The following is a 12,185-nucleotide window of genomic DNA, read 5'->3' on the forward strand; positions in this document are numbered from 1 at the left end:
TTTAACCCCACTGTGAAGCCTCTTCTAAGGATGCCTAGCCTGAAGAAGTTACCCTCCTCCCTCCGGACAAACCTCAGGGGATCTCTCTCCCACTGCAACTCTCTCATAATCTCTTCAGCCTTGAAACTGCTCGACCATGTCCTGAAGCAAACCAGGTACTACAGCCACATCACCTTTCTTAGTACCTGCCTACGGAACCAGATCATCCAATGGACTACAGTCCACATTCAGGCCTTCCCAGTTTGGCTCCAACCGTGACAATGTCTACATTCATAGCATTGAGATCGTTCAGAAGCGTTTCTCCCTGTGATTCCTGAAACACACACTCGCAGCAATGCGCCGGCATCTCCTGGCACTACAATCAAGCCTACCCCAGCTCAGAGCCTCCCTCTCCCAGACCTGCAAAGGACCACTCCTGTTTTTTATTCTTCGTAGGATCCACAACCTGAACTCACAATTCTACTCAGCTTTATTGGACACTAAAAACCGTAAGTACAGTAAACTTACTGGTGCCTACCACCCAAAACGGGCTTCCTCCACCTCCCAAATCCCCAGCCGTACCCAGGACCTTCCCCACAATGTGCCCGCTGCCATTGGCCATAAGGCCACTGTCAGAGAACCCACAGATGACGTCACATCCACCACCGCCGGGTACCCCACTTCCGGGACAGCGAACGCCATCGCTGCAAATGCCACCGCCTCCATTTCCGAGACCAACACCACAGACCCTGAACACGAGCCTACCGTCACCGCTGCTGCCGCCGCCTACTACCCCGCTCCGCCCACCGCCGACGCCGCTCCGCCCATCACTGACGCGAACGCAACTCCGCCCACCGCTGACTCCGATGCAACCCCGCCCACAGCCAACGCCAATGTCGCTCCGCCCACCGCCTCCACAGCCAGCAGCTCCAGAGGAGACAGCAACACTCAGCCCTGCTGGGTCTTCACCATCCCCCCAGACCTCCCCCTTACTGAGGACGAACGGTCAGTCCTCAGTAAAGGGCTCACCTTTGTCCCCCTCCACCCACACATCAACGAATACTGTCACGTTTGGACATTGAGCAGTTTTTCCGCCGCCTCCGCCTCCACGCTTACTTCTTCAGCCGTGAACCTAACCCTCCCTCTACTGACCCCTTCTGCCGCCTCCAAAACACCCCCTCCTCCTGGACACCACCCCAAGGCTTCCTACCCTCCCTCGACCTCATCTCCAACTGCCGTCGAGACATCAATCGCCTCAACCTCTCCACCCCTCTCACCCACTCCAACCTCTCCCCCGCAGAACGTGCAGACCTCCGCTCCAATCCCAACCTCACCATAAAACCTGCGGACAAGGGAGGCGCAGTTGTAGTATGGCGCACTGACCTCTACATCGCCGAGGCCAGACGCCAACTCTCCGACACCTCCTCCTACCACCCCCTTGATCATGACCCCACCCCCGAGCACCAAACCATCATCTCTCAAACCATCCACAACCTCATCACCTCAGGTGACCTCCCACCCACGGCCTCCAACCTCATCGTTCCCCAACCCCACACCGCCCGCTTCTATCTCCTTCCCAAAATCCACAAACCTGAATGCCCTGGTCAACCCAGTGTCTCCGCCTGCTCCTGCCCCACCGAACTTATCTCCAACTATCTGGACTCCACTTTCTCCCTCTTGGTCCAGGAAGTCCCTACCTACATCTGTGGCCCATTTCTGATGAAGGGTCTAGGCCCGAAACATCAGCCTTCCTGCTCCTATGATGCTGCTTGGCCTGCTGTGTTCATCCAGCTCTACACCTTGTTATCTCAGATTCTCCAGCATCTGCAGTTCCTACTATCTCTGATACAAGCTTAAAATGTATCTGCTTTCATTAAAAAGCTCCAATCATCATCCTAGAAGCAGATAACAATTTTTTCAAAAATTTTCAAGCAAATGAAAGACAAGTACAAGCAATCATCCCCAACTTTCCCCCTTCCAACACACTTAAGCATCTCCTATTGATCTACCACTTTTAGACAAATGGAATTTGTACAGCAGGTCAAATTAGAAGGGGAAGTTCCCAATATTGCCACCAGCCTGACTACCTACTTATGAGCAAGCAACAGAATGTGGAACTTTTCTGTTGTCAAATGTACGATGTATGCAGAATAAAAGGATGGAAGGCAGACATGCCATTCTGATGATAGACTTCCACTGCTTAAATTCTCATTTGACCTTTGCTTTATCCTGCTAATTTAATGAAGAGGTTTTCCATATCACATCTTTAATTGGACTGAAAGTTCAGAAGAAACACTCAATGATAGTTTATTGCGCCTCATTAGAAATACTGGTTACAACATCTGTAACAATTTAAATGGATATGGCAATATTTACAATCGTATTACGAAGAACTGCATTACCCAAAACAGTGCGGACTTGTTCTATGTCAGATATAATTCACAGCATTACCGGTTCTGACAACTGCCAAAAACCAAGAAGAGGAGGACAACTAATTAAAAAATGAACATATTGAAAATACTCAGCAGGCCTGTCAACATGTGGAGAAAAACAGGAGTTTAGTTCTCAGGCTGATGACCTTTCAAGAGTACACAGAAACGTTAGTGATATAATAAATGTTCAATAAGGGTGAACCCTTGCAAGGTCTAACTATTATTTGAGTATTCAGAGTCAACAATGATTACTACGCAAAAGAGATCAAGAAACATCACTGCAGACACATAGGTATTGTACTAATTACACTTAAAAGTCTCAATTAAAGAATCAATGGATAAAGTATTCATTAAGAAGAGATAATCAACACGGATTTGAAGAAAGGGCAGTGAATCAAGCAACAAATTGACACGAAAAAATGTCTAGTGAAATTCTCATATACATCATTAACAAAGATGTGTGCTCGTATAATATAGCAATTGCCTAGCTACTTTTTCCAATTACTTCTACAAAAGGAGGAGTTTCACTCCACAGGAACATCTCCAGTAAGAAATGGGGTTGAGGTATGCAGTGAGATAGCAATGTGAAAAAGTTAAGGTTAAAGAACAAGTTGAGAGGTCAGTTAAGCCCCAACTCGGTTCTGATGGATTATGCCATGAGATAGTTTAAAAAATTCTAGAGGCAATAACAGAGGCATTATCAACAAGTGTAATCTTTAAAAATAAAGCAATCCTAGAAACCGTAACCTAATTACTTAATGGCTGCAGTAAGGAAACATTCAAAAGAAAAAGAATGCAACACAAAAACTTCAAGAGATTTTGAAAAGCAAGACTGCCATCTTAGTGAATTAGTGAAAGACCTAACAGAAACATTAGGCAAGGGTAATGCCAAGGCAGCTCAGTTGCTGAGTATGTTCAAAAACCGAGATTAATAGATTTTGCATATTAAGAACATCAATGGATACAGGGATAGTGCAGCAAATTAATGTTGAAGTAGGTTATCCACGGTTTCACTGAATGGCAGAGAAGACTCAAAAGGCTGAACAAGCCTCCTCCTACTCCCACATTTTTTTTAGTTTATATATAAACCAACACACAAACACATTTTAGAAGGCCTTCAATAAGGTGGGATATTAAAGTGCACAGTCAGGAACCAGTTTGAGAATGAATATGGTTGCAAATGGATAATGCAGTAGAAATAAAGAGACTTCACTCATTCCGGCTGAAAATGGAGGGTGATGCCAGCAAGAATTGTTCTGGAACTACTGCTGTTCACCACACGCACCATTCATTTTAAAACCGCAGGACTACAATTGATGTAGCTAATAATGAGAAGACTTGGATTAGATCAAATTAAAACGCAGACACATTGGTTTTCAAAATGAGGAGATAAATAGCAAATACAATTTAAGATAGTGAGATGTTCTAATCTTGAGGAAAAATACCCAGGCCACAATCCTTGGAAGATAAGAAATTAAATGTGGTCTTAAAGAAAGAAATGTATTGCTCCCATAGCAATACAATTTGTTGCAGTCATAAAAGTGCAGGCAAAGTGCCCATTTCTGGAAGCATAAAGCAAGGAAACAATATAACATTTTTATGTAACTTTAGTTGGATCAAACTTGAATGACTATATGCAGTTCTACCGTCCACAATATAAAAAGAATTTGAAGCTCTGAAGAAAGTGCAGAAAGGTTTAGGAAAATGCTACCAGAATTAAGATATTGCAAATAACAGGCAATGTTGATCACACTGACCTACTTTTACAAGGAAAAGTAACAATTAGAGGAGAGATGGTAAAGGACTTCAAAATTGTAAACAGCATCAAATGGCTGGGATGTTGAGATACAATTTCCATTTGAGGTGATGTCCAGAATAAGGAGATGGAAATATGACAGCCACGAATAGATCAAATGAAGTTTGGAGGAATTTCCTTTCAATCAAAGGACAAAAGTTTCACACTTCTCAATAGCAAATTGGACTAAGTTCCTGATCATACAGTATTGGATGGTGGCTGACATTGGGGGAGTCAATCAAGGTCGTGGTGTGATGGAGGTTGGTGTTGTCAGAATATATGGAGAAACTAACATTGTCTTTTTGAATGATGGGCTGACAAGCAACAAATACAAGAGAAAGCTAATGGTGGAGTGGTGGAAGAGAAGCTTTGGAAATTATTCTCTGGGTACTTTTAGCTAAATGAAAATGAAACCAAATGAGTACATTTACATCCAGCTGGACAATAGTGAACAGAATTTGTTCAGAAGGGAATAGCATGGTCAATAACATCAAAGACTGCAGAAGGAAGGGAAAGGGTCAAGGATGGATTGTTTTTCTTTGTCACTTGCACAATGCGTGAATCTGACATCTGTAATTTTGGTACAACTGCAGGGGTAGAATTCAAATTGGAGGGATTCAAACAGATTAGTACGAATATAGAATTCACTGCCACAAGGAGTGATTAAAGAAGATCGGATCGATGCATTAAATAGAAGGATTGCTGTATACATGAGGAACAAAAGAAAAGATGAAATTGAGGATTAGGGAGGGAAGAGGAAATTAGAGCTAAAGCCAGTTATTGTAGAACTTAAACACCAATATGGATCAAATGATTTGTTTCTCTGCTGATATTGTTGATGGTTCTCTCAGATATGGTCCTCCTCACCTTGAAATCTGCTGTCATTACCTTTTTATTGGGGAAAAAGAAAGGTCTTAATTCCCTCCCTCATGTTGCAAATAAGGAACCCCATTTCCAATATCCTTTTACATTACAAAGCCCTTGAACATGTTGTCAACTCCCAATCACTTGCATTTTTTCTAGAACTTCATGCCTGAATTTCACCTAGTCAGAATATTTTGTCTGCCACAGTGCCAACAAGGCCCTGGACAAAGTCATAAATAGGCTCTTATTCAATAGTAAAGGTAAATTATATCTCTTTTACTTCTCACCCTGTTTGCAACCTTTGATGCAGTTAACAACACTATTGTCTTCCAATCCTTGTTAAATGTCACTCAGCTGAGTTGGATTTCACTGCTTTGTTTTATTTTTATCTATTCTGTCCCAATCACAGAATCATCAATGATGACTTCTCTTCCACAACCTACACAGTATCTCTGGCATCTCACAAGGGTCTTTCCTTGATCACAATTAAGTTGAGCATCATGTAGCCCAAATGCCTGAATACCCATTTATCAAAACAAATCTCCTATGGGAAACAAGAGTGCTTACAGTGTTTCATATCAACATAGTATGAAAACACTTAAACTGACAAGTGCACGCTGACAACACACCGCTCTATGTCACCACCATCCCAAGTCGTCGGAGTACTTAACTGGCACCTAGCCATGGATAAGCAGAACTTACATTCAATTAAATATTAGGAAGGCTGAAGCCATGTCTTTGTTTCCTGCCACAAGCACTGTACCCTAGCCAGTCTCTCTGGGAGTGTCCAAGGTTAAACCATATGGTCACAACCTTAATTTTATTTGATGCAGAGATGAGCTTCCAAATACATGCCATGCAATTAGGACTGCTTACTTATGCCTCTAAGATTTCCTGACCATGCCCAATCTCAGCTCATCTGAGATCAAAGCCCTCAGATAACTCTGGCTTTACTATTCTAATGCTTAACATGTTCAAAGCTCTGCAAACGTAAGATCACAAAAAAGAACTCTGCAGTCATACTTCCAGCAAATTCCATTCAACCAATCATCCCTGCCTCTAGATTAAACAACGCCTTAATTTTAAAAATATCTATTTCAATAACACAATTGTCTTCAGGAATTCAGATGACATCAGTGATGACTCAATGAAATCATAGTGATTACCTGTTTGCCAATGCCCGTACTCAGTGCTGTTTCAGAGCTGAATGCACAATGAAGCACGGATTTATTCTCGATTAAATGCATCAATTTCAATCTCACAATCAACACAAAGAAAAGTGAAGTAACACACCAGCTTGCTCCAGGAAAGCCCTATCCAGAGCACAAGGTTTTAAAGTTTTATCAATGATTTGTAGCTCGGGTTGTAGGTGAGGTTGTTGACTTGCTCGCCAAGCTGGCTTGTTTTTGTTCAGACGTTTTGTCACCATGCTAGGAAATATCATCAGTGAAGCCTCTGATGAAGCGATGTTATTCTACTTCGCTTGGAATTTATACTGTCCAGTCCATTATGGTGAGTAGTGTCATTTCTGGTTTTATTCTGCATGGGTTTGTATATGGGTCCAATTCTATATATTTGTGGATTGCATTATGGGTTGAGAACCGTGCCTATGGGAATTCCCGTGCATGCCTATGTTTGGCTTGGGCTACTATAGTTTTGTTATACCAGTTAAACTGATGTTAGTTCTTTCTATGCAGGTAACAGGAAGAGCACCTATACAAAATCTTCGTTATGAACGGATATCCCTGAAACTTCATCCACGGGTGCCTACTAAATAAACAAAAGGACACAGTATGCCCTAACACACTGATCACAGTGCCCTACATCAAGAACATATCAGAACTGACGAGATTCCTAAGGAATCATAGTAGCACACAAGCCCAGAGCCACTCTACAACAAATACTCACAAGGATTAAAGACCTCATTCCCACGAAATGCAGAACCAACACAGTTTACAAAATACCACGCAATGGCTGCCATAACCATTACGTCGGACAGACAGGAAGGAAACTAGCCAACAGAATACACAAAAATCAGCTAGCAACAAAACGATATGATGAACTTTCTTTAATATCAGTAGACTCGGACAATGAAGGCCATCAGTCTAACTGGGACAATATAACCATAGTAGCTTAAGCCAAACATAGGCACACACAGGAATTGCCATAGGCATAGTTCTCAACCCATATTGCAATCAACAAACACATAAATTTGACCCCATATACAAACCTATACAGAACAAAACTGGAAATGAAACTACTCACCATAACGGACCGGACAGTACAAATTCCAAGCCGAGTAGAACGACATCACTTTGTCAGAGGCCTCACTGGTGATGTTACCTAACATAGTGATGAAACATCTGAACAAAAACAAGCCAGCTCGGCGAGCAAGTCAGCAACCTCAAGGTTTTTAAACGATGACCAAATCCTGTCAGTATTGGATAAATTCTCTTATCTCAACAGCACACTCTCTCACGATGTCTATATTGACAACTAGAAATATGCAAAAATTGCCCAAAGAGAAACTTTTGGCCAGATTTCAAACATTAGTCTGGGAAAGAACAGTACATATACCTGTCGTGTTGAAAATCCATACACCAATAGTGCCACCCAGACTAGTCTATGAATGAAACACATGAACTATGTATCAGCATCATACCGAGAAGCTCAACCACTTTCGCTAGAGCTGCCTTGTGAAGCTTCTGATGATTATATGTCAGGACAGAATACCAGACACGAAAGCGGTCACTTAAGATGGCTTGCCAAGCATTTATACTACATTGTGACAATCAAGGTGGGCCTGTCATATAGCCAAGTTGCCTGACATTCTTTTATTGAAGAATACCTTCGATTGAGATCTTGCTCTGGGTGCTCTCATAAGGGTCAAAGGAAGAACTACAAAGGCACTCCGAAGTCGTCACTTAGGAGCTTTCATACCAACTTCAAGTTCCAGGAGAACTAGTCTAGGATTACTATTCCTGCCACAACTGAATATAAGATAGTGCGACTCCTTTGAAATGTAAATCAGAAGTGCTCGCATGCTCATGAAGGACAGTCAAGGCAAGAAGCGTCAGCGGTTACATAACAGTCAGTTGCTAATGGCAAATTTAACTGGACAAATGAAATAGCTGAACACTCAACTACAATTTTTTCTAAATCAAAGGAGCTGACTGATTTACCAAAGTATCTCAATAGACTTAAGTTTTTGTACTTGAAGATGTTCATCTCTATGCATAATCCACAAGATAGGATTTAGCACAAATTAATTTCTTCGACTGAAATGCAATTTCATACCTTATGTGTGTGGCCGGAAGGGACTCATACTGGCGAGATAGAAATATCTCTCGGTGTTTAAGCTGATGTCTTTGTTTCTCTGTCAAATCTAAAATGCTTGGGGTTTCCAGTTCTTCCTCCATTTCTTCTGCACAGGATAAAATACAAAATATATTAGCTTAAAAAAATCATTTTCTTGGGGAGGCTTTGAGCTGTTAAAATTTTTTTTCCCCACAGGGAAGGTTATATCTTCAAACAACACACCACACAAATTTACAATGCAAGGCACCAAATTACTTTCTGTATTCGTCCTAGCTGGGCTGAAATATATCCTTGATCTTTTGAAGCAAATTCAGTGCAGCATGTAACACAATAGACAATGATCATGTGTACAGATAGATCGTGAAATTGATCCTTGAGAGTACTGGGGGCACAAAAAGGCTTGAGAGATTGGGGAAATGTGGCAAAATTATAATACACTTGCCTGAACCTATTGTACAACAACGCAATTCTGCATTCAGTAAATAATCGTTAGCTCCAGCTTTCAACAACACTATTTTAAGGAATCAATAACAGGTTCTGCATTTTATCAGAGGGGCTAGCTGGCAACAGCTGGCATAAATTAGAAGCCAAGATCTTCTGTAGGGTCTTCCGAAATAAATTATTGAAAGATTTGTTTGCTTTCATGTCACTGATTTTGTACTTTTTCTCCAATATGATCTTTCATACAAATACAAAACTGCCTAATTATAAGCAAAGAATACCTACGAGAGCCGAATGAAACTTAATAATGATGTGGCCCATGTGGTTATTGAAGATTCCTGGGTCCAGTCAGGGGAACATTATAACAGCTTGGTGTGGGAATCACAGAGGCAAGACATAGGCTGAATAAGAAGCAGACATGTTAAACATTAGACCAGTGAGAGGATCAAAATTTGTGACAGAGCACCTGTGGGATTGAAACTTCAAATGAATAGAGCATCAGGGTTGCAAAACAAAAAAAATCCCTGAATACCTCTCCACAGAAGTTCTCCCTCAACCTTGCCATTTTATGTGATCCTGCCATTTCATGTGGCCTTGGTACTTCCACCAAGATGGTCACAGATGAGAGCATCTTTTGTCACCTCCTTACATCATTCTCCACGAACATCCGCTATCCCAACTTTATTCTATAACTTCCTCTGGAAAAACATTCTGCATTTACTTAATACTTCATTTCCAAAACTTTAACAATTCAGCTTCTGATCCTTCAATCCCCATGAGTAAATCAGTATCATATCAGTAAGCTCCATTCATGAGCGGTCAGGAAAGAGTGCACTTTGCGTGAGGCACAGCTAGAGTGAGTGGGTGTATCTGAAAATCTGGTGCACGGTGGCAATTTGGTGCAAAGGGGAGAGGTGCTTTTTGCTTCAGAGTTTGTAAGACCTATATTCTATCATAAGGATCAACAGGAAATAAGTATCTGAAAGTTTGATATTAAGCATCTTCCAAAAGGTATATTTTAAAGGGTTTAAAGAGTTCCCTTCCTGCTCCAAGTAGGAAATTAGGAATATTTCCAGTGTCTAGGATTAGTACATGTGCAGGAATTATCTCCAGTTGCAGCTCCTGAAAGCCCAGGTTTTGGAGCTGGAGCTGTGGATAGGACGACAATGGAGGACCCATGAGACGGAGAGTATCATGGATAGCACAAGTAGAGAGGTGGCCACACTGCAGGCTAAGACCCCAAAGGCAGGAAGGGAACGGATGATCATCAGAAGGAGCAAGAGGACTAGACAGAAAGTGAAGGAGTTTCCTGTGGCTATACTCCAGTAAAACAGATATACCATTTTGGATACTGTTGAGTGGAATTGCTTTTCAGGGGAAAACAGCAACAGTCAAATTCATTGCACCACTGGGCTCCTGCATAGGGGAAGATTAAAAAGTATACAAATGCTACAGTTATCAGTGATTCAATTTTAGGGGAAATAGACAGACATTTGTGTTCAGAATGAGACTCCAGGAGCACTTCCTAGTGCTAGGGGTCAAGATATCTCAGAGCAGCTACCAGGCAGTCTGGAGGGGGAAGGTGAACAGCCTGTGGCAGTGGTACACATTGGTATATATGACATAGTTTAAAAAAAGGATGAAGTCCTAGAAGTAGAATGTAAGGAATTAGGAAGTAAGTTGAAAAGTAGGACCTCAAAGGTAGTGATCTCAAGAATACTACCAGTGTGTCACATGCTTGTCAGAGTCTAAACAGCAAGTTATGTCAGATGAATACTTGGCTAAAAAGATGGTGGAAAGGGGATGGTTTCAGATTTCTGGGAAATTGGGTCATTTCTGGAGAAAGTGGGACAAGTACAAACTGAACAGGTTACACCTGGGTAAGATGTCCTATGGGGAGGATCTGCTAGAGTTGCTGGGAAGGTTTTAAACTAAAATAGCGGGAGATGGGAACCGACACAAGGAGTCAGAGAAAGAGGTATCAAGGAGAACAAAAAAGCAAAAAAGGAAATTAGAAAAGTGAGAGGCAGAGAAATCAAGGGCTAGGATCAAAGAGGGACACTGTGAAAAATAATGGGAATGGAACAGACAATGTTAAAACGTCAGGCCCTAAGACTCTACACCTTAATGTGCAGAGCATTCCTAATAAAGTCCTTGAATTAATTACACAAAAAAATGAAAACAGGTATGATGTAGTCAGCATTACTGAGACTTGGCTGCAGGGTGACCAGAAGTGAGAGCTAAACATCCAGGGGAGTTTAGTATTTAGGAAGGACAGACAAAAAGGAAAAAAAGTGGCACAGTTGCATTGCTAATTAAAGAGAAAAATTAATTCAATAGCAAGGAAAGATATTAGCTCCAACAATGTAGAATGTATCCGTATGGATATATGAAATGTGAATCATGCTTGACAAATTTACTACAGTTCTTCAAGGATGTAACTGGTTGGGTTGATGAGGTGAAGCCAGTGGATGTGGTTTACGTAGCATGTAAAATTAAAGCACATGAGATCGTAGTTAGTGTATTGAGATAGATAGAAAACTGGGTGGCAGACAGGAAACAAAGTAGGAATAAACTGATCTTTTTCTGAATGGTAGGCAGTGACTACTGAGATACCACAGGGATCAGTGCTAGGACCCCAGCAATTCACAATATATATTCATGATTTAGATGAGGGAACTAAATGCAATATCTCCAAACATGCAGATGACACAAAGCTGGGTGGGAGGGTGAGCTGTTAGGAGGGCGCAGAGATGCTTACGTGTGACTATAACGAGCTTAGTGAATAGGCAAACATAAAGCAGATGCAGTAGAACGTCGAAAAATGTGAGGTTATCCACTTTGGCAGCAAAAGCAGGAAGGCGGATTATTGTCTGAAGGTCTATAAATTGAGAGAAGGGAATGTGCAAAGAGACCTCTTGTGACCTTGTAAACCAGTCGCTGCAGGTAAGCATGCAGGTACAGCTGGCGGTAAAGAAAGCAAATGATATTTTGGTCTTCACAGTAAGAGGATTAGAGTACAGGAATAGGGATGTTTTGCTGCAATTATATAGGGCCTCGGTGAGACCACATCTGGGATTTGTCAGAAGTTTTGGTCTCTGAGGAAGGACCTTCTTCCTAAGGGAGTGCAGCAAAAGTTTATCAGACTGATGTACGAGGACAGACTGAGTCACTTAGGAGTATAGTCACCGGGGTTCAGAGGAATGACCATGTTGGGGGGGTGGTGGTGGTGGTTGTCTCATGCAAGCCTATACAACTCTAAAACAGGACTAGACAGGATAGAGGTGTAGAGCTGGATGAACACAGCAGGCCAAGCAGCATCAGAGGAGCAGGAAGGCTGACGTTTCGGGCATAGA

At 41.9% G+C, this 12,185-nt stretch overlaps 1 protein-coding gene across 1 annotated transcript in view; it reads right to left on the reverse strand.

The window, feature by feature from the left end:
- Positions 1-1,852: 1,852 nt before the first annotated feature.
- LOC125484071 (metastasis-associated protein MTA3-like) overlaps positions 1,853-12,185 on the reverse strand; it is a 142,541-nt gene continuing 132,208 nt past the window's right edge. The window contains exons 4-5 of the mRNA XM_048601333.1: positions 8,368-8,494; positions 1,853-1,874 (exon numbers count right to left, since the gene is read on the reverse strand). Of these exons, the coding sequence (XP_048457290.1) occupies positions 1,853-1,874; positions 8,368-8,494 (149 nt within the window). The remainder of the gene's footprint in view (positions 1,875-8,367; positions 8,495-12,185) is intronic.

The sequence above is a fragment of the Rhincodon typus genome, chromosome 9 (assembly GCF_021869965.1).
Source record: "Rhincodon typus isolate 14 chromosome 9, sRhiTyp1.1, whole genome shotgun sequence".
Taxonomy (NCBI): Eukaryota; Metazoa; Chordata; class Chondrichthyes; order Orectolobiformes; family Rhincodontidae; genus Rhincodon; species Rhincodon typus.